The sequence below is a fragment of the Lampris incognitus genome, chromosome 16 (assembly GCF_029633865.1).
Source record: "Lampris incognitus isolate fLamInc1 chromosome 16, fLamInc1.hap2, whole genome shotgun sequence".
Taxonomy (NCBI): Eukaryota; Metazoa; Chordata; class Actinopteri; order Lampriformes; family Lampridae; genus Lampris; species Lampris incognitus.
Window position 1 is genome coordinate 41720403 of NC_079226.1, and position 26318 is coordinate 41746720.

Consider the following 26318-nt stretch of genomic DNA (forward strand, 5'->3'; position numbering starts at 1 on the left):
AAGGGTGCCAAGAACCAAGCCATGATGGACACCAAAACTCAACTGAGCCATCGAGGAAGTGGCGTTACCCAGAATAACAGAAAAAAGTTCTGTTGAAGGGGTCAGAGTGTAATAAACTAAGAGCCGAGCCAAGTCTCTAGGAGATGTAAGTGGATACAGTCACTGACTGTTTCAAATGCGGCACTTAGGTCTAAAAGAACTAAAATCAAGCAGTCACCTCTGTCTGCTGTATGTCCTTAGTACCCTTAACTAGCGCTATCTCAGTACTATGACGTGCTCTAAAACCAGACTGGAAACGGTTAAAAACACTATTAGCGTTCATAAAAGAATAGTGTTCATAAAAGAAATCAATTGAGATGAAATTACTTTCTCTAGAACCTTAGATAAACAAGACAATTTGAAGATTGGTTTTTGTTACTTCAGGGCATGGGATCCAAATTAGGTTTCTTTCACAATGGGTGAACAATGGCATGCTTAAAACTGTCTGGAAAAGAACCAAAGGTCAGAGAATTATTAAGAATTTGAAGAATAATGGGACTAACACTTGGCCTAAATCTTAATCCTACATCTAGTCAGGAATCACACTCCCACAATCAACCATATGGGCTATTGCTGTTTTGCTGCATAGTATTGTCTCTGCACCTTTTGCCTTACAAAAGGGCTTACAAATGTTTAGTTCTTATGATTATTGTCATCAGTAGTAGTTAGATAAAACTCATATATCTTGATAAGACATATGTCTTATCAAATGATCCAATTTATTCTGGATAATTTACACTCAGAGATAAAACTATTAGCCTGATGGACGTACTGCAGCCAAAGAGATTATGCCGCCGAGAGCAGCAGGCAAGATCACGCCACATTAAGCAAATGAAATAAATGACCGAAGTAGAGTGACGAGACAGTGTCGTAGTTTACCTGAAAGAAGTACTGGAGCCACAGAGGTAATGAAGCCAGGTAGAGTAGATCAGATATGGTGAGGTTGAGTAAATAAATACCAAGCTCATTCTTTTGATTCAGCTGCAGCACGGCGTGATACAATGAGTACATGTTGGAGGGAACACCCACCTAAAGGGGGAAACAAGGGGGTTTTAGAAGAAATGTTATGAAACCTGGTCAGTTCTATTGGAGATCTTTTGCTTTCTTCCTTATGAGTACAGCAACAACACATGCCCTCTGTAGCAAATAACAGAGGAGGATGCATTCACATGGTGCTGAAGTTCAAGTCAGGAACCTACAGCGGCTATAAAACATCTACACACCTCTGTTAAAATGCAGCCTAAAGTGGAAAAACAGTCAGAAACATTTTAGGGAAAAAAACACAAAATTTACAATAACCTGTCAGCATAACTGGCATATAATTGGGGGTGTGGCTGTGTTCAGAATTAACCGATCACATTCAATGTTAAGTAGTTAGTATACACCGGCCGTCAGTTAAAGTGACTCTGATTAACCCCAAATAAAGTTCAGATGTTCCTGTGGGATTTTCTTGACATCTTCTTGTTTGCGCCCAGCTGCAAAAGCCGTGGTCCACAAAGAGCTTAACAAGCATGGACAGGATCTCGTTGGTGAAAAGCATTGATCGGGACAGGGGTACAAAAGAATTTCCAAGGCGTTAGTCTTCAGGTGGTTCAGAAGGCTGCAGCTAGAATCCTAACTGCAACTAGAACACTAGAACATATCACACCAACTCTTGCCTCCCTTCATTGGCTTCCTATCCACGTTAGATCAGACTTCTAGGTGCTTCTTCTGACTTATAAAATCCTAAATGGACTTGCCCCATCCTACCTGTCTGATCTCCTTAAACCTTACGTGCCATCTCCAGCTCTTCGCTCTCAAAATCCAGGGCTCCTGTGTGTACCCAAAGTTAAAAGAGGCCTTTTCCTCTCGGGCCTTGTTCTTGAGGAATAACCTGCCTGCTGCCATCAGACACCCAGAGTCTGTTGAGTCCTTTACATCCAACCTTAAAACTCATCTTTTTGCCGTAACCTGCAATTAGTTGCCTTTAAGTTGAGTGCTTCACAACATGTACTGCACGGTGGGTCGGTTTCTGTCTCAGGGAATTTACCAACCAACTGTTCTGACGACGAGATTATCGAGTATAGATTATAGATTATTGACTATTGCAAACTGTTCTCTTCTCTCGCATCTTTTCTCTCTCTCTGAATGATGTCTTGTCCTTTTTCTTCTTCTTCTGTGTGTGAACGGTGTGAGGTCAGTCTGTCCTCCTCCCAGGTCCCCATGATGACGGTGGTCGCCACCTGGGCACTGCTTGGCATCCCCCCTCATCACATTTTCTTTTTATATATCTTATAAATCCATATAATTTTGTTATCCTGTTTCAATGGTGTATCCTTCTCTCGCTCAGACGTGTGACTGATGTGCTTTCTTGTCTCTTAATAATCATAATTCTGTTATCCTCTTTCAATTGTTTTATTGTGTAAATTGTGTAAAGTCAACATCCATTGCACGCTGTCCATCTTGGGAGAGAGATCCCTCCTCTGGTGCGCTCCCTGAGGTTTCTTCCTATTTTTTCTCCCTGTTAAAGGGTTTTTAGGGAGTTGTTCCTCATCCGGTGAGAGGGTCTAGGGACAGGATGTTGTGTTGCTGTGAAGCCCCTGAAGCACATCTATAATTTGTGATATTGGGCTACACAAATAAAACTGACTTGACCCGACTTGACTAGATATACCATGGAACACAGTGAAGACAAACATGGCACAGCAGTGACATCACCGAGAACAGGACCTCCCTCCAAAATTCACGAGCGGACAAGGAGAAAACTGCTCAGGGAGGCTGCCAGGAGGCCCACGGCAACATTAAAGGAGCTGCAGGAATTTCTGGTGAGTATTGGTTGCTCCCTACACATGACGCAATCTCTACTATTCTTCATGTGTGGGCTATGGGGCAGGGTAGTGAGATGGAGCCTATAAACCAAGAGACACACACTGACCAGTAGTACGAGACACACACTGACCAGTAGTACAAGACACACACCGACCAGTAGTACAAGACACAAACTAACCAGTAGTACAAGACACACACTAACCAGTAGTACAAGACACAAACTAAACAGTAGTACAAGACACACACTAACCAGTAGTACAAGACACAAACTAACCAGTAGTACAAGACACACACTGACCAGTAGTACGATACACACACTGACCAGTAGTAAGAGACACAAACTAACCAGTAGTACGAGACACAAACTAACCAGTAGTACGAGACACAAACTAACCAGTAGTACGAGACATAAACTAACCGGTAGTACGAGACACAAACTAACCAGTAGTACGAGACACAAACTAACCAGTAGTACGAGACACACACTAACCAGCAGTACGAGACACAAACTAACCAGTAGTATGAGACACAAACTAACCAGTAGTACGAGACACAAACTAACCAGTAGTACGAGACACACACTAACCAGCAGTACGAGACACAAACTAACCAGTAGTACGAGACACAAACTAAACAGTAGTACGAGACACACACTAACCAACAGTACGAGACACAAACTAACCAGTAGTACGAGACACAAACTAACCAGTAGTACAAGACACACACTAACCAGTAGTACAAGACACACACTGACCAGTAGTACGAGACACAAACTAACCAGTAGTACAAGACACACACTAACCAGTAGTACGAGACACACACTGACCAGTAGTACAAGACACACTAACCAGTAGTACGAGACACACACTAACCAGTAGTACAAGACACACACTAACCAGTAGTACAAGACACACACTAACCAGTAGTACGAGACACACACTGACCAGTAGTACAAGACACACACTAACCAGAAGTACCAGACACACACTAACCAGTAGTACGAGACACAAACTAACCAGTAGTACGAGACACACACTAACCAGTAGTACAAGACACACACTAACCAGTAGTACAAGACACACACTAACCAGTAGTACAAGGCACACACTAACCAGTAGTACAAGACACACACTAACCAGTAGTACAAGACACAAACTGACCAGAAGTACGAGACACACACTGACCAGTAGTACAAGACACACACTGACCAGTAGTACAAGACACATACTAACCAGTAGTACGAGACACACACTAACCAGTAGTACAAGACACACACTAACCAGTAGTACGAGACACACACCGACCAGTAGTACAAGACACAAACTAACCAGTAGTACAAGACACACACTAACCAGTAGTACGAGACACAAACTAACCAGTAGTACAAGACACACACTGACCAGTAGTACGAGACACAAACTAACCAGTAGTACAAGACACACACTAACCAGTAGTACGAGACACACACTGACCAGTAGTACAAGACACACACTAACCAGTAGTATGAGACACACACTAACCAGTAGTACAAGACACACACTAACCAGTAGTACAAGACACACACTAACCAGTAGTACGAGACACACACTGACCAGTAGTACAAGACACACACTAACCAGAAGTACCAGACACACACTAACCAGTAGTACGAGACACAAACTAACCAGTAGTACGAGACACACACTAACCAGTAGTACAAGACACACACTAACCAGTAGTACAAGACACACACTAACCAGTAGTACAAGGCACACACTAACCAGTAGTACAAGACACACACTAACCAGTAGTACAAGACACAAACTGACCAGAAGTACGAGACACACACTGACCAGTAGTACAAGACACACACTGACCAGTAGTACAAGACACATACTAACCAGTAGTACGAGACACACACTAACCAGTAGTACAAGACACACACTAACCAGTAGTACGAGACACACACCGACCAGTAGTACAAGACACAAACTAACCAGTAGTACAAGACACACACTAACCAGTAGTACGAGACACAAACTAACCAGTAGTACAAGACACACACTGACCAGTAGTACGAGACACAAACTAACCAGTAGTACAAGACACACACTAACCAGTAGTACGAGACACACACTGACCAGTAGTACAAGACACACACTAACCAGTAGTACGAGACACACACTAACCAGTAGTACAAGACACACACTAACCAGTAGTACAAGACACACACTAACCAGTAGTACGAGACACACACTGACCAGTAGTACAAGACACACACTAACCAGAAGTACCAGACACACACTAACCAGTAGTACGAGACACAAACTAACCAGTAGTACGAGACACACACTAACCAGTAGTACAAGACACACACTAACCAGTAGTACAAGACACACACTAACCAGTAGTACAAGGCACACACTAACCAGTAGTACGAGACACACACTGACCAGTAGTACAAGACACACACTGACCAGTAGTACAAGACACATACTAACTAGTAGTACGAGACACACACTAACCAGTAGTACGAGACACACACTAACCAGTAGTACAAGACACACACTAACCAGTAGTACGAGACACACACCGACCAGTAGTACAAGACACAAACTAACCAGTAGTACAAGACACACACTAACCAGTAGTACAAGACACACACTAACCAGTAGTACAAGACACAAACTAACCAGTAGTACAAGACACACACTAACCAGTAGAACGAGACACACATTAACCAGTAGTACGAGACACACACTAACCAGTAGTTAGAGACACACACTAACCAGTAGTACAAGACACACACTAACCAGTAGTACAAGACACAAACTAACCAGTAGTACAAGACACACACTAACCAGTAGTACAAGACACACACTGACTAGTAGTAAGAGACACACACTGACCAGTAGTACGAGACACACACTAACCAGTAGTAAGAGACACACACTAACCAGTAGTAAGAGACACACACTTACCAGTAGTACGAGGATGTACACAGATGAGAAGACGTACTGGTGGATTTCATGGCTGATGGTGCAGTTAATCATATCCTCTTGATACATTGTGACCACCGTCACACACACACACACGCACGCACATGCGCGCACACACACATGCTTTCCTTTTTAACAAAAACACTTGTAAACAAACGATAACTCAAAAACAAAGACACTCGTGTACATACGCAATCACTCTTGCACATTCAGCGTTGCAGACACACGCCTCACTAACACAACACCACTTCTGGTCACACATGTTTCTTCCTGTTGCGTGTAAGTGGCAGGTTGGTGTGCACCTCCTCTCTCAGCCTGGTTCACCTCTTCTTCCAGCCAGGTGCACCTCCTCTCCCAGCCAGGTGCACCTCCTCTCCCAGCCTGGTGCAGCACAACACTCAGCAATGCTGCAACACAGAGCAGGTCATGATAATAGATTATTATTACAGAACGTGAATTGTCTTTTTAGCACACTGTTCACATTTACATTACAGAACTGTTCCAAAATGGCCTATTTCACAAGTCCACTAAACCACCGTCATCTATACCAGCATTTATATACAGCCATCGTCTATACCATCATTTATATACCTTCATCATCTATACCATAATTTATATACCGTCATCATCTATACCATCATTTATATACCGTCATCGTCTATACTATCATCTATATACCTTCATCATCTATATCATCATTTATATACCATCATCATCTATACCATCAGTTATATACCGTCATCGTCTATACCATCATCTATATAGCATAATCACCTATACCATCGTCTATATACAATCATCATCTATACCATCATTTATATACCGTCATCGTCTATACCATCATCTATATAGCATAATCACCTATACCATTATCCTCTATACCATATTTTATATATCATCATCATCTATGCCATCATCTATACCGTCATTTATATACCGTCATCATCTATGCCATCATCTATATAGCATCGTCACCTATACCATCGTCTATATACCATCATCATCTGCACCATCATTTATATACCGTCATCGTCTATACCATCATCTATATAGCATCATCACCTATACCATCATCTATATACCATCATCATCTATACTATCATTTATATACCGTCATCGTCTGTACCATCATCTATATAGCATCATCACCTATACCATCATCATCTATACCATAATTTATATACATCATCATCTATGCCATCATCTATACCGTCATTTATATACCGTCATCATCTATACCATCATCTATATAGCATCATCACCTATAACACCGTCTATATACCATCATCATCTACACCATCATTTATATACCGTCATCGTCTATACCATCATCTATATAGCATCATCACCTATACCTCGGTCTATATACCATCATCATCTACACCATCATTTATATACCGTCATCTTCTATACCATCATCTATATAGCATCATCACCTATACCATCGTCTATATACCATCATCATCTACACCATCATTTATATACCGTCATTGTCTATACCATCATCTATATAGCATCATCACCTATACCATCATCCTCTATACCATAATTTATATACCATCATCATATATGTCATCATCTATACCGTCATTTATATACCGTCATCATCTATAGCATCATCTATATAGCATCATCACCTATACCATCGTCTATATACATCATCATCTATACCATCATTTATATGCCGTCATCGTCTATACCATCATCTATATAGCATCGTCACCTATACCATCGTCTATATACCATCATCATCTATACCATCATTTATATGCCGTCATCGTCTATACCATCATCTATATACCATCATCATCTATACCATCATTTATATACCGTCATCGTCTATACCATCATCTATATAGCATCATCACCTATACCATCATCCTCTATACCATAATTTAAATACCATCATCATCTATGCCATAATCTATACCGTCATTTATATACCGTAGTCATCTATACCATCATCTATATAGCATCATCACCTATACCATCGTCTATATACCATCATCGTCTATACCATAATTTATATACCGTCGTCGTCTATACCATCATCTGTATAGCATCATCACCTATGCCATCATCCTCTATCCCATAATTTAAATACCATCATCATCTATACCGTCATCGTCTATACCATCATCTATATAGCATCATCACCTATACCATCATCATCTATACCTTCATCATCTGTACATCATCATATAGCATAATTTATATACCATCATCATCTATTGTATCATCTATGCCATCATCTATATACCATCATTTGCACCACAATAGAAAAATCTGTGTTTAACTCTGTTGTTAAATTTATATCAGAGCCTGTTTGTAGTGAAACAGCAGAGGCCCAGGGGTAAACCAGTATCATTGAACCAGCATTATTAAACCAGCATTATTAAACCAGTATTATTAAACCAGTATTATTAAACCAGCATTATTAAACCAGTATCATTAAACCAGCATTATGAAGTCATTTTTGGGGGGGTGATTGAACAGAAATGTGCGGGTGTTTGTTACCACATGGCTTGTTTTTGAACGAAAAGTGCCCTTTTGCCAGGTAGTCGGTGTCAGTGTTTCGACACAGGAAGTGAACCCTGTCCTTCAGTGGCCAGTGTTGAAGTCAGTGACTTCCTGTTCTAAACACAAGTGCTTCCCACCTTCCTTCATGTGCTCTTTAAACCTGTGTGCAACAGCGACGCGTCCCAAAGCAAAGGCTGTTCGTCGTTGCAGTGGCGTGCTCGCGCCACTTCCTGTCCCGTCAGTCTTTTCGCTGTAACAATGTAACGCATTTGATGCGTTGTGTTGCTGTTGCTAACTGTGCTCGTGTCAAACATCGTGGTGAATCAGCACTCTGTTTAGCTGGTACTCTAAGACCACTGAGAGGTTTTCAGCACAACCACGTGTAACGGTGTGTATATACTATGTGTCCAGTCCTGCCAAGTCCACATGTGCTTAGGGGGGGGGGGGGGGAGAAAATATCGATACTCTCGAGCATCGCGATATTGTCTTTTGTGATATTGTATCGATTCTCAAAACGGTAACACTTTAGTATGGGGAACGGAATCACCATTAATTAGGTGCTTATTAGCATGCAAACTAGCAACATATTGGCTCTTAATTGGTCATTATTACGTACTCATTAATGCCTTATTCTGCATGGCCTTATTATACAACCAGTAAGCCATTAACTATGAGTGTTCCCTCTATAACCTCAGAAGTATTGCTTATTAGTAGTACCATCTCAATATGCTTTGCTTAGTATGGCCTTTATAAGGTGGTAGTACCACAAGAAGAGTTATTCTCCCTTACTAACACTTAATGAATATGGTCTGTTCTTACATAACAACACACAAAACTACAAGTGTTCATAGTGTTAAATTACTGTAAATTAAGTTTTTCTTACTTAGAAAATGTTCCCCATACTAAAGTGACATCTGGATCATTACTAATTCACTAGTAATTAAGTTTTTTTATGTTCCCCATACTAAAGTGTTACCCTCAAAACTACTACATCGATTTTTAATTGTTGACATGTAAAGGTTCGTAACAAACATGTTGTGTTGTGTGTGACCCCATGGCCGCTCGATAACAGTGTTGTAATCTATTTTCGGCCATTTGACTCTTGACTCCAACACGACAATGTAAACTGAGACAGGAAGTAGCATAAGCACAAAGAACACAGGCCTAAGTAGTGCAGCGAACGAGTAAAACGGCTCTAGATCTGCAAGCTTTTACACTGAAATCCAGGATTTTTCTCCGTTGATAAATAGTTAAATAAATAAATAATCTCTCATCCATTTGGACCACTGAGTCCGGTTTCTTAATACTAACTGACACTTTACAATCACTGGATGCTCTCCAAATATGGCTGTTGAGGTTTTTGAGCAGGTAGGATCAACACTGCCACAGCGGCAAACACCTCCATACTTCAGCAGGAGAAACACCTTCCTACTTCAGCAGGAGAAACACCTTCCTACTTCAGCAGGAGAAACACCTTCCTACTTCATCAGCAGAAACACCTTCCTACTTCAGCAGGAGAAACACATCCCTACTTCAGCAGGAGAAACACATCCCTACTTCAGCAGGAGAAACATCTTCCTACTTCAGCAGGAGAAACACCTTCCTACTTCATCAGGAGAAACACATCCCTACTTCAGCAGGAGAAACACATCCCTACTTCAGCAGGAGAAACATCTTCCTACTTCAGCAGGAGAAACATCTTCCTACTTCAGCAGGAGAAACACATCCCTACTTCACCAGGGGAAGCACCTTCCTACAGCAGGAGAAACACCTTCCTACAGCAGGAAAAACACCTCCCTACTTCAGCGGGAGAAACACCTCCCTACTTCAGCAGGAGAAACACATCCCTACTTCAGCAGGAGAAACATCTTCCTACTTCAGCAGGAGAAACACCTTCCTACTTCATCAGGAGAAACACATCCCTACTTCAGCAGAAGAAACACATCCCTACTTCAGCAGGAGAAACATCTTCCTACTTCAGCAGGAGAAACATCTTCCTACTTCAGCAGGAGAAACACCTTCCTACTTCACCAGGGGAAGCACCTTCCTACAGCAGGAGAAACACCTTCCTACAGCAGGAAAAACACCTCCCTACTTCAGCGGGAGAAACACCTCCCTACTTCAGCGGGAGAAACACATCCCTACTTCAGCGGGAGAAACACTTTCCTACTTCAGCAGGAGAAACACCTTCCTACTTCAGCAGGAGAAACACCTTCCTACTTCAGCAGGAGAAACACCTCCCTACTTCAGCAGGAGAAACACCTTCCTACTTCAGCAGGAGAAACACCTTCCTACTTCATCAGGAGAAACACATCCCTACTTCAGCAGGAGAAACATCTTCCTACTTCAGCAGGAGAAACACCTTCCTACTTCAGCAGGAGAAACATCTTCCTACTTCAGCAGGAGAAACACCTTCCTACTTCAGCAGGAGAAACATCTTCCTACTTCACCAGGAGAAACACCTTCCTACTTCAGCAGGAGAAACACCTTCCTACAGCAGGAAAAACACCTCCCTACTTCAGCAGGAGAGACATCTTCCTACTTCAGCAGGAGAAACACTTTCCTACTTCAGCGGGAGAAACACCTTCCTACTTCAGCAGGAGAAACACCTTCCTACTTCAGCAGGAGAAACACCTTCCTACTTCAGCAGGAGAAACACCTTCCTACTTCAGCGGGAGAAACACCTTCCTACTTCAGCAGGAGAAAGGATGAAACTCCATGATGATGTGGTAATGCTTCTACTACACAGGTGATCTCCCAATGCTACTATCAGTATTACAGTACCACAGTCAGCTTGTAATACAGTTAGTTTGCCTGTAAGCTCTGTTCCGAGCCGGCCATTTTTACACTGTGGGAACAGTTTACAACAACAACAACAACAACAACAACAACAACAACTTAGTTTTGTATCGCACCTTTCAAGAACCCGAGGACGCTTTACTCTAGAACGGATTAAAACAAAGGTCAAAAGACTACCGACCACAGGCCTTAGTAAAAAGGTAAGTTTTCAGTAATCTTTGCCCAAAGAAGGGGCATCCGGGGGGCGTGGCGGCCTATTCCGTTGCCTACCAACACGGGGATCGCCAGTTCGAATCCCCGTGTTACCTCCGGCTTGTTCGGGCGTTCCTACAGACACAATTGGCCGCGTCTGCGGGTGGGAAGCTGGATGTGGGTATGTGTCCTGGTTGCTGCACTAGCGCCTCCTCTGGTCAGTGGGGCGCGTGTTCAGAGAAGGAGAGGGAACTGGGGGGGGGGTAGTGTGATCCTCCCACGCGCCACATCCCCCTGGTGAAACTCCTCACTGTCAGGTGAAAAGAAGCGGCTGGTGACTCCACATGTATGGGAGGAGGCATGTGGTAGTCTGCAGCCCTCCCCGGATCGGCAGAGGGGGTGGAGCAGAGACCGGGACGGCTCAGATGAGTGGGGTGATTGGCAGGATACAATTGAGGAGAAAAGGGGGGAATTTTTTTTCTTTAAAAAGTCCAAAGAAGCAGCATTGTGGATCTGTGCTGGACTAGAGTTCCCAAGGGTGGGGCTGCCACACCAAAGACTCTGTCCCCAAAGTCCGCAGGCTGGTGTGGGGGGTGGAGAGCAGGCTGGTGTGTCTGCTGACCACAGAGTCCAGGATGGAATATGGGGGTTGAGGAGGTCTGGTAGGTACTGGGGGGCATGGACATGGAGGGATTTATTGGTGAGGAGGAGGATTTGATTCTGCTGAGCTGGTGGCACACAGGTGACCGTGGCTGCTACACCTTGCTTGTAGGTCTTGCTACCAGAGGGGGGCTAGATTGGGAAAATCATGGATTTCAGCTTCAAATCATAGGAAAACAAACAAGGAAGTCATTCCAAAATCCACCAGCCAACACAAACTACACTAGCTCAATAAGTAGAGACCGCAGACATGGAAAATAAAACTATAGTCCACTTTATGTCGGGGCCAACGTACTGTCTGCCTACAGGCCTCGGTTCTGCCCTGCCACACTTGTGGTTTTTGGGGTTCCTTTACATCATCGATGACAAATGTCTCTTTTATTAAAGGTGGTCCTACTCCTAAGAGAAAATTTGCTTCTTCATAGTTGCAAAAAATCAGTGTGTTGAAAGGAGTACACACAAGCCTGCAGTAAGTACACAAACGTACGGTTAAGCTAAACTTCCATGCAGATAAACATAACCTGTGTTTCACCGGCCAGGACAGGAGAAACATCATATCCCTAGTCCTTCCCAAGTCTCAGCTCAGCCGCTCTCTCCCATCACCTCTATGTCCCATCACCTCTATGTCCCATCACTGTTATCCCTCTATGTCCCATCACTGTTATCCTTCTATGTCCCATCACTGTTATCCCTCTATGTCCCATCACTGTTATCCCTCTATGTCCCATCACTGTTATCCCTCTATGTCCCATCACTGTTATCCCTCTATGTCCCATCACTGTTATCCCTCTATGTCCCATCACTGTTATCCCTCTATGTCCCATCACTGTTATTCCTCTATGTCCCATCACTGTTATCCCTCTATGTCCCATCACTGTTATCCCTCTATGTCCCATCACTGTTATCCCTCTATGTCCCATCACTCTTATCCTTCTATGTCCCATCACTGTTATCCCTCTATGTCCCATCACTGGTATCCCTCTATGTCCCATCACTGTTATCCCTCTATGTCCCATCACTTTTATCCCTCTATGTCTCATCACTTTTATCCCTCTATGTCCCATCACTGTTATCCCTCTATGTCCCATCACTGTTATCCCTCTATGTCTCATCACTTTTATCCCTCTATGTCCCATCACTGTTATCCCTCTATGTCCCATCACTGTTATCCCTCTATGTCCCATCACTTTTATCCCTCTATGTCCCATCCCTGTTATCCCTCTATGTCTCATCACTTTTATCCCTCTATGTCCCATCACTCTTATCCCTCTATGTCCCATCACTTTTATCCCTCTATGTCCCATCACTGTTATCCCTCTATGTCCCATCACTGTTATCCCTGTATGTCCCATCACTGTTATCCCTGTATGTCCCATCACTGTTATCCCTCTATGTCCCATCACTGTTATCCCTCTATGTCCCATCACTCTTATCCTTCTATGTCCCATCACTGTTATCCCTCTATGTCCCATCACTGTTATCCCTCTATGTCCCATCACTGTTATCCCTCTATGTCCCATCACTGTTATCCCTCTATGTCCCATCACTTTTATCCCTCTATGTCCCATCACTTTTATCCCTCTATGTCCCATCACTGTTATCCCTCTATGTCCCATCACTGTTATCCCTCTATGTCCCATCACTGTTATCCCTCTATGTCCCATCACTGTTATCCCTCTATGTCCCATCACTGTTATCCCTCTATGTCCCATCACTGTTATCCCTCTATGTCTCATCACTTTTATCCCTCTTCGTCTCATCACTTTTATCCTTCTATGTCCCATCACTGTTATCCCTCTATGTCCCATCACTGTTATCCCTCTATGTCCCATCACTTTTATCCCTCTATGTCCCATCACTTTTATCCCTCTATGTCCCATCCCTGTTATCCCTCTATGTCCCATCACTTTTATCCCTCTATGTCCCATCACTTTTATCCCTCTATGTCCCATCACTGTTATCCCTCTATGTCCCATCACTTTTATCCCTCTATGTCCCATCACTTTTATCCCTCTATGTCCCATCACTGTTATCCCTCTATGTCCCATCACTGTTATCCCTCTATGTCCCATCACTTTTATCCCTCTATGTCCCATCCCTGTTATCCCTCTATGTCTCATCACTTTTATCCCTCTTCGTCTCATCACTTCTATCACCTCATCCCTTGTAATCTCTCCCACATCCTCTTCGTTCCTTGCTGGTTCATCTGTGCTTCTTTCTCTGTTATCTCTTCATTCATGTAGTGCCTGGAATAATCCCTCCATCTCGTCTTTCGATAGTACTCTTCCATCCGCGTCCTTGATCAGTTTTACTTGTTCCACATCCTTGCTTGCTCTGTCTCTCTGTGAGGCTGTTCTATATAGTATATCCTTCTGTCCTTCCTTGGTATCTAGTCTCTTGTACAGGTCCTCGTGTGCTCTTACCCTTACTGTCACTACTGCTCTCTTAGTTTCTTTCTTAGTATTCTTGTATTCATTCTTGTTTTGCTCATTCTCATTTTTGTCCAGCTTCATTTTGGCCAACTTTGTCTCCTTTATGCAGTGCTGCACTTCTTCCTCCCACCACCAACTTCCCTGTCCCCTCTTTTCACCCCCTTGAGATGCTCCTAGCGCTCGCCTGCCGGTTTCCCTTAGTCCTTCTGCTGTTCTGTCCCAGTCTAGTGGCAACCTATCTCCCAACAGCTCTCTTATCTTCATCCTGAAGCTCTCTCCACAAGGTTCCTCTTTCAGCTCCCTCATTAAATCTTCCATGCTGCTGGTCTTTGTACTCTGAGTTTGCTTCTTGTCTTCATTTGGCAGATCAGTGGTCTGTGTTGTTTTGCTACACACTCGCTTTATATAACTTAACAATTTACTGCTTCCCTCAAGTGCTGCTTTCTGCATAAAATGTAGTCTGTCTGTGTAGTCTGCCTCCACTCTTGTAGGCTGCTGTCTGATCTTCCCTCTTTTGGAAATATGTATTAAATATATTCATATCATTCCTTGTCGCAAAATCAACTATCACCTCTCCACCTGCGTTTCTCATTCCAAACCCAAATTATCCCGTGACATCCTCATCGCCACCATTTTCTTCTCCCACGTGTCCATTCAAGTCTGCTCCAATAAAAACTCTTTCGTCCCCTGGTATGCCTGCCATTACATTGTCCAGTTGTCCCGACTGACCAGAGGAGGCGCTAGTGCAACGATCAGGACACATACCCACATCCGGCTTCCCACCCACAGACACGGCCAATTGTGTCTGTAGGGACGCCCGACCAAGCCGGAGGTAACACGGGGATTCGAACTGGCGATCCCCGTGTTGGTAGGCAACGGAATCGACCGCCACGCCATCCGGACGCCCCAGGTGTGGCCATTCTAGAGTCTTTCTTCTTCAGTTGTCTCTTCTCTCTTTTCTGTCTTGCTTGCACCCCTCCTCTCCTCCATCTCTTCCCCAACAAGCGCTTAGTTTCCATCAGTACCGATGGTGGTCGTTGTTCATCCGGGCCTCGGCCGATCCGGTATGTCATTCCTGGTTTTATCAATCCACGTAATGGTTTGGCAGAATTTTACGTGGGATGCCCTTCCTGACACCACCGCTAACCCCATGGACGGGTGGGGGGGGGCACGGGTAAAGCGCAGGATGCCACCCCACTATTCATGGACTGGCGCCCACGCGTCTCGCTTATTATTGTTCAGTGCTACTTGTGATTATTATAAGCCAACGTATCTTATGATGTGGGGGCGATATCGAGGGTGGTGACGGGCGCAGTGAGACAACAAGGCCTTGGCCATGTGCAGTCGGTGCTTGCAGAAACAGAAGAGAGAACAGAGCTGGGTCAACAACCGCAAAAGCAGCACTTCTATGTGGAGGTAAGGCATCTGACTGACGAGAGAGAGAGAGAGAGAGAGAGAGAGAGAGAGAGAGAGAGAGAGAGAGAGAGAGAGAGAGAGAGAGAGAGAGAGAGAGAGAGAGAGAGAGAGAGAGAGAGAGAGAGAGAGGAGGAAGAAGTGTAGCATCTGTACTCATCTCTTATCTGGATTAGCAAGTGGCATGATCATATCACCAGCACCTGTAATAATAATCCAGAATTTAGGGAGTGGACTTGGGCAACACACCAACAGACGTCAGCATGAATGGGGAGAGGGAGAGAGAGAGCGCGAGAGAGCGCGCGTGCGTGCGTGCGTGCGTGCGTGTACAGCTGTGGCGATACAGTGGACTGGGTAAGCAGAGCAGCCTCAGCGCATGCTCATGCATCACGTGGACATTGTCCGGGCAGAATTAGTGGACTGGAGAAACTGAGAAAACTGCTATCAACGCAGCCGTCTCACTAACGTCACAACTTCCGGGAGGGAGGGAGGGAGGGAGGGAGGGAGGGAGGGAGAGGGGTTTATCTGGATCTGCTAACGTAACGTTTTCTGTGGAAGGGACACTTTGTTTTCACGAGCCTCTTCGGGCAAAGCGGGACAGAACAGGCGCGCAGGGAACAGGCGCGGTACCGGGTGTCTCGGCAGAAACAAACTTGTTGGCCGAACGCCCGCCCCACAGCCAGGTGGCGGGCCAATGACGTGGCGGATGCTTTAGAGTGGCATCCGGGTTGGCCAATCAGATTGTAGGGTTGGCTCTCCCATTAAACCCGCGCATGCTCGTGCTGCACAGCGAGACGAGAGCCGCGCCGCCGTGCAGCAGCAGCTGGACCTGCAGTGGGGACGTGGTGGTTGTGTAGTGTCATGCAGCATGACATGCAGTGGCGCCCCCAGGAATGTTTCGTAGGGGGGGCCACATGGGGCCACTGAAAATCTTGGGGTGGCACACCAAAACCAAAAGCCATGACTGAATTTCGGGAATTCTATGATGCTGTTGTAGTATACTGTATAGGCTAGTGGGAAACTGTCAATATGAGAGTAAAGAAAAATATACATTATTGATTTAAATGAACAGCACCTAATGCAAGATATCAGATAGAAGCTTATTATGCATAATCAGAAGCATATTCTGCATATGCGACTCGTGGCTGGGGGGGGGGGCAGGGATAGTATCAGGGTGGCCATGGCCATCCCTAGGGGGCGCCACCGATGACATGGAGATTACAGTGATGGTTAACTCCGCGTTGTGCTGTCCGGTTGACAATTATCCGTTACTGAAGTCGTTCTCAACACCAGGGAAGTTCTTGACACCCGGTTCGATACTAAGCCAATAAAAAGAGAGCAGTCCACTGCAGCGGAATCTAAAAAGGGCGATATATAAATGTCATGCAACATCAGCCAAACAGCGTTTGTGAGTTATGAAGTCTGGAGTTTCACTGTGGATGTCGGGGCTGTCGGTGTATTTACGAGGTAACTGATATCTGGGCTTCAACTGATCAAGCCCTGGCTAGAATCCGTGTTTTTCCAGCAGTCAAGTTGAGTCGAATTTATTTATAAAGCACGTTTAAAAACGACTCACACTGACCAAAGTTCTGTACAGACCAGAGCAGGTAGCGAAAAGACAAACGCAAGAAACATCTGGAGGATTCAACAAGCCAGAAACCCGCCACATCTGGAGGATTCCAACGCTAGAGAATACGAGTCATGCAGAGGATTCGGGGGCCAGCCGGCCGGGGCGCAAACCCGGGTCTCCCGCACCACCGGCGACTACCGTAACCTGTCGACTAAAGGCTCCGACCCGTTTACCAAGCGCTAGCGAGTCTCGTCATCCGTGGTCGTTACACCCCCTCCTCCTCCTCTCCCCCCCCCCCTCCGTCGGGAAGCGCGTCCCCATATCAGCTCCCTCACCCCTCTGGGCGCACGCGCTTTTCCGATGGCCTCGCGGTCTCACCATCCCACTTCTGACACCAATGTAGCGAATTCGGGGGGGCAGCCGGGACGGGAACCCGAGTCTCCCGCACCACAGGCGACTACGTCAACCAGTCGACTAAAGGGTCCGACCCCTTAGTTAGGGGCTAGTGACTCTCCTCATCCGAGGTCGTTACGATAAGTTTCGAGCCGGGACTTGTGCCGATGGGAGGTGCAGATCCGATATGGAGGGGGTATGGCGTCTGGACACTGCTTGGCATGCTGCGCATCATGTTCTTCATACATGTTATAAGTCCATTATGATTGTGTCATCCTCTTTCAGTGTTGTATCGTGTAAGTTGTGTAAACACAACATCATTGCACGCTGTCCGTCTTGGGAGAGAGGTCCTCCTCTGGTGCTCTCCCTGAGCTTTCCTCCTGCTTTTTCTCCCTGTTAAAGGTTGTTTTTAGGGAGTTGCTCCTTATCCGACGAGAGGGCGTAAGGGCGGGAGGTTGTGTTGCTGTTAAACCCACTGAGGCACATTTGTAATCTGTGATATCGGGCTACACAAATAAAATTGATTTGATTTGACTTTTTTTATTATTATTTTGAATTGATTTCTGAGTGCTGTTCCTCAGTCTAGGGGCTGATTTGTTTATTTATTCGTTTATTTTGCTGTTAAGCGGTGTGTATGGATTGTGTACGCGGACTTCGTGTGTTTGTGACGCTTCGGCATATTGAGCCGACGTGTGCCATGCACTTGTGCGCGATGCTTATTGTGTGTACATGCAGGACTAATGGCTTTGGCGACAGACATGGGTGCAAGTCCATGAGTACTGGGACGGCATCCAGCGCTTCACCTTTGCCCCGTCCATAGGGGTGGTGGTGGTGTCAGGAAGGGCATCCCACGTAACATTTTGCAAAAATCAGTATGCGGATTGACAAGACCACACCGGATCGGTCGAGGCCCGGGTTAACAACGACCGCCATTGGTGCTGTGCCCTCACCGGGTCCTGGTGGAAGCTGTAAGATTCACTGTGGTGACCCCTGAGAAGCAGGGAACAAGCTGAGAGAAGAAGATGGCGCAGTATCTGGATGCTGTAACCGGTATCGGAGGACCAAGTCATTGTTTTCCAAGTCATAAGTCAGTCTCAAGTCTTCGAACTTAAACCCTACAAGTCAAAACATGCAAGTCCTAACTTCGAGTTTCAAGTCATTTTGTGCTTTTAATCAAACTTAATGGCATTTCAGAATTTTAACAGAGTACTAGCTAACATAAGAAATGTACGCTCATCACGAATAAAGTGTGTATTTATTACAGATTCATGCAAAGTGGATTTGTAATTATGAAGATGAAGACTTGATTGGCTGCACACTTGTTTGGCTGTTAATCCCTAGCCCGTACCTGGTCGCCCCTGGTCGCACATTGCCCTGGACTTTGTCACTGGTCTGCCCCCATCTCCGGGCCCTTCACCGTAGTTGACTGTTTCTCCAAGTCAGTGCATTTCGTCCCTCTGCCAAAGCTCCCGTCCTCCAGGGAGACCACCGATCTCCTGGTTCAACATGTCTTCCACCTGCATGGTGTCCCAGTGGACATCGTTTCAGACAGAGGCCCCCAGTTCATATCCCAGGTGTGGAGGTCATTCTGCCCTGCCCTGGGTTCCACCATCCTCCGGATACCAAAGCCAGTCAGACGGCCAAACTGAGCGTGTCGACCAGGAGCTAGATGCCACCCTGCGTTGTATAGCCACCTCCAAACCATCTTCCTGGAGCCAGCACCTGCCTTGGGTTGAGTATGCCCACAACGCCCACCTCAGTGCCTCTTTGGGGATGTCCCCCTTAGAGTGCGCCCTGGGCTACCAACCTCCCCTGTTCCCTGCCCAGGGGGGTGAAGTCGCAGCGCTATTGGTGCAGGCTCATCTACGATGCTGCCGGCGCGTCTGGAACAAGGCCCGTGCTGTCCTGCTCCGCGCCTCCACCCAGTCCCAGTCCCAGGTTAACTGTTGCTGCACCCCGGTTCCTGCCTCTGTCCCTGGTCAAGATGTGTGGCTTTCCACCAAGGACCTGCCACTGAAGATGTAATCCAAGAACCTCGCTCCCCGCTTCAAAGGCCCTTTCCCGGCGGACAAGGCAGCGGCAGTACGGCTCAAGTTCCCGGTCTCCCTTCGGGTGCACCCCACGTTCCATGACTCCCATCTGAAGCCCATCCTCTCAGGTCCCTTGGCCCCCCAGCAGTGGCTCCTCCACCTCAACACACGGTAGGTGGCGGCCCAGTATATACCATCCTGCAGCTCTGGACGTACGCCATCGGGGCCGCGGTCTGCAGTACCTGGTGGATTGGTAGGGGTACGGTCCTGAGGAATGCCGCCGGGTCCCTCGTCGTTACATGCTGGACCTCACCGCTCATCCGAGCTTTCCATGAGTTCCATCCTTACAAGCCCGGTTGGACACCAGTTGGTGCCCGTAGAGGGGAAGGGTACTGTCACAGCCACCCCAGCGCTCTCCCAGGTCTCCACTTCGTCCCAGTCTCCCTAATTGTCGCCATTATCTTGGCCACTCCCCCTGCCCTAGTTTCTCTCTCTTGTTTGAGCGTGTATGTGTTCTTCAGGGTTGGAGGCAGGTGTGCGGCAGGCGGAGCAGAGGTCCACCGCCTGCATCTCATCCACCGCAATCAACCCTGCCCCTTATGTACCCAGCCTTGCCACATCCTCCACCTTGCCAGATCGTAGTGCCTGCTCATCCCGTCTGCTCTGTCCAGCCCTGCCTCCGGTCATTGGTCCATCTCCGTGGAGCCTCCCGTGTTCTTGTACACCTCCCGTGGGCGTTCTTGCCCTGGGCCCAGTGTTCCCTGTCTGCTCCTTGCTCTACCGGCTCCTCGTCTTGTCGGGCAACAAGGAGTTGTACTACTGAAACCCTGCCTTGAGTCTGTCTGTGTCGGCGTGTTGGGTTTGGCCTTGCAGCCCCGGTTAACAAACTGGGGTAATAACTGCAAACATCTGAGATGGCTGCACACGCCATGTTTTTAGCCTGATTAGGTTGCCCCGCGCTCCACACATTAGCACCAGGCGCGAGCTGAAGATGTATCGAGTTTTCTATTTCCATCTTGAGAAGGTCTCATCTCAAATGGCGGAGATGGCAGCATCTCATAGAGTTCACCCCCAGGGGAGACGTCCCGGAGCAAACCATGTCGCTGGTGTAAATCCTCCTCAGCCCTGTCGGCTGGGCTCAACATCGGCTTCATGCGTGTCCGCATGTTGACCTCGTTCTGCACTACTTGGGGAAACTGGTTCAGTGGGGCGTTTCCTCCAGCACTGGAGGCAGTAGAGGCAGTTGGGGCGGCCCACCCACCACAGCTGAATGAATGACGACTTGTAATGTCGATTTATGGCAATATCGTTCGACCACCATTTATTTTAGAAATAAAATAATACTCAAAAATTAATTATTCAATTTACTACTGAATTATTATTTAATTATCGATTATGTAACCGGTTATTTTCTTGCCCGGTGCGGGATTCGATACGGTACTGCGCCACAAGGCGACGTCACTAACCGCTCGGCTAAAGGGTCAGACCCGTTAACTAGGGACTAACGTGTCTTATTAGTAGTTTACAATAGTGACAATGTTAGGTATTTGAGACAGAGAGAAATGGATGTGGGTATTGTGATAACAAAACAAACTGTACCATGTGAGGACACCGTGCAGCATGCGTCAACACAAAGCGAAGGCAGCACTACTGCAGCATTATTTCGCTAAGGGTGCCTCACTACGGTGGTGGTGGTGGGCAGGAGGGGAAACAGAGTAACAGGTAAACAGGGGTTTTACCCTGCGATATCTGTGAAACGCTAGAGTTTACCACAGCAGTACAGGAAGTGATGAAGGGGGGTGTCCCAGCCTGATCCTTCATGCAACATGAATGGCTACTGGTAAAGGTTTTGCAAATCAGGGGGCAAAGAAATGCATCCATCCATTATCCGAGCCGCTTATGCTGCTCTCAGGGTGGCGGGGGTGCTGGAGCCCATCCTGGCGGCCACTGGGCGGCACCCTGGACAGGCCGCCGGGCCATCACAGGGCCCTACTTCGGCAGCTCAGATATATGCTGTATTTCACAATGCAACAGCTCTCCCAGATCTTAACTGTGCTCAGCAGATTTGAGGGGTTTGGTTGGCGTTCAGTATGTCTTGCGTTGACAGTAAATGCCACGTTGTGTCACTCCAGCGATAATGATTCTTCGTGATGACAAACACTGCAATATTCGAGATGACTCACGGTCCGAAACCATGCAAAAATGTGGTGTGAACGTACAGTGTATTGGCACTGCCCAGCAATACAGTCCCATCGTTTTCCTAACGCTCCCGCCATTTCTGAGCTTTGGGATTCAATTTTCCTAATTCCTTGTCTACACATCTCCAGATGCTGCAGCTCTGCGTAGGGAGGAAATACAAGCTGTGCATAAATCGTAAACCGGATGTGTTGAGAACTGGCCAGAGAAGAAGGTGAGAAGGGGCATCTATTCTGCACAGGCCGTGGCAGGACCCTGGACTCAGCTTAGGACCCAACGTTTAAACAGACAGACGGAGACAAGCACAAAGTGGTGCCGGCCCATTTGCCGGCAGTGGCATCACATTAAGTCGGTTTCATTTGCACAACCCCACGTCACAAACGACTAATTTCCCTCGAGGGGGCTTCACAGCAACACGACATCCTGTTTGGAGGTTTCGGGGGGGAACAGGTTGGTCATGTTGACACCAGTGACTGCGATACTGATGGCAACAACGCGATGACGCGTGTGATGACGAAGATGATGTGGTTTATGGCTGCAGTGATGGGGATGATGGTGCTTGCAGTAACGCTGAGGGGGCTGGAGAAGATGGTACTGACGATATGATGATGAAGGAGATAGTGGTTCATGGAGAACGTGTGGGGTTGGAAAGATAAAGAGTCCGTTTGCGCAACAGAGACATGAAAAAGGGTGCGCTGAGGAAGCACAAATACTGCTTGTAGTCCCTTTCCCTTGGTATCTGATTTATCACCTGCTCCTGTTGCCACAGCGACCGTTTCAGAGGTCATTGATCCACGGGCTGTGCTGCTGTGCCAGCGGCCTTTTCGGGGGCTCCATAGATTAATGTGGTCCTTCTTGAGCCAAGTTAATGGATGAAGACGCAGCTGCAGCTGAATAGCGTTCTAGTGAAGAGCGGCAGGTTTACAGGTCGTTCTGGTGGGAGACCAGAAATTGGATGGGTGCAGGGGGTACGAGTCCTTGGAGAGCCGATGAATTGGGACGACCACAGCTTGGAGGATGTCGGGGTTGTGGGAGGTGTCTCTCTCCCTAAATGGGCGCCTTTCAACAGGTGTTAACCAAGGCCTGCAGCACTGGTGGCGGCCCTTCCTTCATCTGCACATCACGCGTGTCCTTCGTGGAAGGCGGCGTGCTCTCACCCGCCCGGCGGCGTGGACAACGCGCTGTAACTCGGGGCAGGCGAAGGGGCGCCATCCTGTCGTGGAGGATGTTGGCGGGATTCTGGAGACTGGGCCAGGTAATCAGGGGTTGTGTATAACCATCATGTAGCTGTCAGTGAACACTATCAAAAATGCCAGGTGTTCTTTGATGAGAGGATGACGGCTTCCGTTTTGCTCATTGCACCACACGGGTGGAGCAATGAGCAAAACGCTCCACCTACCATGTTACGCACCGCAGAGTGCTATCTTGAAGCTTTGGAATACAGACGTAGCATGCTATGCTACTGTCATGCCGCTGAAGGTCACCAAAAAAAAGGAGAAACATCCCTTTAACCATCTATACATCCGTCCATCATCCATCCTTCCATCTATCCATCCATCCATCTAACCATCCATCCACCTATCCATCCATCTATCCATCTAACCATCCATCTATACATCCATCTATCTATCCATCTATACATCCATCTATCCATCCATTCATCTATCCAACTAACCATCCATCTATACATCCGTCCATCATCCATCTATCCATCTATCCATCCATCTATCCATCCATCCATCCATCTATCCATCTAACCATCCATCTATCCATCCATCCATCCATCTATCCATCTATCCATCTATCTATACATCCGTCCATCATCCATCTATCCATCTATCCATCCATCTATCCATCCATCCATCCATCTATCCATCTAACCATCCATCTATACATCCGTCCATCATCCATCTATCCATCTATCCATCCATCTATCCATCCATCCATCTATCCATCCATCCATCTATCCATCTAACCATCCATCTATACATCCATCTATCCATCCATCCATCTAACCATCCATCTATACATCCATCTATCCATCCATTCATCTATCCATCTAACCATCCATCTATACATCCGTCCATCATCCATCCATCCATCTATACATCCATCTATCCATCTATACATCTAACCATCCATCTATACATCCATCTATCCATCTATTCATCTATACATCTAACCATCCATCTATACATCCATCCATTATCCAAACCGCTTGTCCTGCTCTCAGGGTCGCGGGGATAACCAGTGGTGTGTGTGTGTGTGTGTGTGTGTGTGTGTGTGTGTGTGTGTGTGTGTGTGTGTGTGTGTGTGTGTGTGTGACGCCGTGGTGGCCTGGCAGCCTGTCCAGGGTGTCTCCCCGCCTGCAGCCCAATGACTGCTGGGATAGGCTCCAGGAGCGACCCTGTCATGATAATAGGACAACCTGACCCTGCCTCTGGTACATTACTATCACGCATGGCACCATGGTTCGACTCCGTGCTGGAGACTGATTAGTATCATAAGTAGCAACGGTTTGGTGGAAGTGAGGAATAAAAGCCAGGGTTCATGCGTGGAATGAAGACTGATATAACATACTGCAGTTTGACAACCCAGATAATAAGTAATGTTAGCCACTGACAAATTAACACTGAAACCCTGTTAATTTAATATATATATATATATATATATATATATATACACACACACACACACACACACATATATATATATTCATAGAATATATATATATATATATACACATATATATGTGTGTGTGTGTGTGTGCATATATATATATATATATATATATATATATATATATATATATATATATATATATATATATATATATATATATATATATATATATATATATATATGAATGCTCAGCACATGACAATTATAGCCCAAAGAATTGAATTCCTCGGCACATGTTTCGGTATACGTCACCCTGACCAACTCAGGTAGTACTGATTTCGGTCAAATTTACAAATAGCTGGGCGTCCGGGTAGCGTGGCGGTCTATCCCGTTGACTACCAACAGGGGGATCGCCGGTTCGAATCCCCGCGTTACCTCCGGCTTGGTCTGGCGTCTCAACAGACACAACTGGCCGTGTCTGCGGGTGGGACGCCGGATGTGGGTATGTGTCCTGGTCGCTGCACTAGCGCCTCCTCTGGTCGGTCGGGGCGGCTGTTCGGGGGGGGGGTTATAGCGTGATCCTCCCACGCGCTACGTCCCCCCTGGTGAAACTCCTCACTGTCAGGTGAAAAGAAGCGGCTGGCGACTCCACATGTATGGGAGGAGGCGTGTGGCAGTCTGCAGCCCTCCCCGGATCGGCAGAGGGGGTGGAGCAGCGACCGGGAAGAGTGGGGTAATTAACCTTTCGCAAAGTACCGCCCCAGAAGGGTGCTTGTCCAATCCTACCTTAGCAACGGTTTCTATGTGAGGGGGGTCCGTCACTTTTAAACAGACAGCAAAATGCTGAAACGGTGTGCCTATGGGGTCTGCAGATCGGATACTAGAGATCTGAAAAGTTTGGAGGGGTGTAACTTTCCCATCCAAAACCACCTGTCTGCTCCAAGCTAAGCTTGCTACTAGCTGTTATTGATAGCTAATATAGCTAACGTGTTATAACCGGTTATTTTCTTGCCCGGTGCGGGATTCGATACGGGTTTACTGCACCACAAGGCGACATCGCTAACCGCTCGGCTAAAGGGTCAGACCTGTTAGCTAGGGGCTAACGTGTCTTATTAGTAGTTTACAGTCGTCACCCTCCCCGGAAGCGCGCCCTCGCGCTTTGTTCTTCCCGCGCTCCGAAGAGACTTTTGAGGATCTGCACACTTCCGGATCCCACCGCTGCCAGTACACTTCGTATCGAATCCCGCACCGGGCAAGAAAATAACCGGTTACATTACTGTTACTTTTACCCACACACAATGATTATTACCATTATCAACATATCAACAACGTGTTACCGACTAACAAAATAACATTATGAATGTGCCTGATGACGTAACCAGCTTAGTCTGTGGCCAGAGACACCTCATTTAATGATAGCTAACGATAGCTAGCCCTCTAGCATAACAGGTTAGCCAGGCTCCACCTTTCATTTCAGAGCATCAAGACCCGCGGGGGAGGCTCGGCTGGGATGGTCTCTGGCCAGTCTGGCCTCCTCATATCCGGCCTATTTTAAACGTTTCTCCCCCTCTGGGAGCTCCAGGTGGGGACCGGCCGTTCGGAAAAGTCCTCCCGCCCGCGGATGCATCTCGTGTGCCTTGTTTTGTTGAAAATACCGGTTCTGGTC

At 46.6% G+C, this 26318-nt stretch overlaps 1 protein-coding gene across 1 annotated transcript in view; it reads right to left on the reverse strand.

The window, feature by feature from the left end:
• Positions 1–26318, reverse strand: part of LOC130126888 (ovarian cancer G-protein coupled receptor 1) — a 65922-nt gene that overhangs the window by 19614 nt on the left and 19990 nt on the right. Inside the window, exons 2-3 of the mRNA XM_056296533.1 lie at positions 5808–6232; positions 919–1068 (exon numbers count right to left, since the gene is read on the reverse strand). Coding sequence (XP_056152508.1) covers positions 919–1068; positions 5808–5894 — 237 coding nt within the window. The 5' untranslated portion in view covers positions 5895–6232. The remainder of the gene's footprint in view (positions 1–918; positions 1069–5807; positions 6233–26318) is intronic.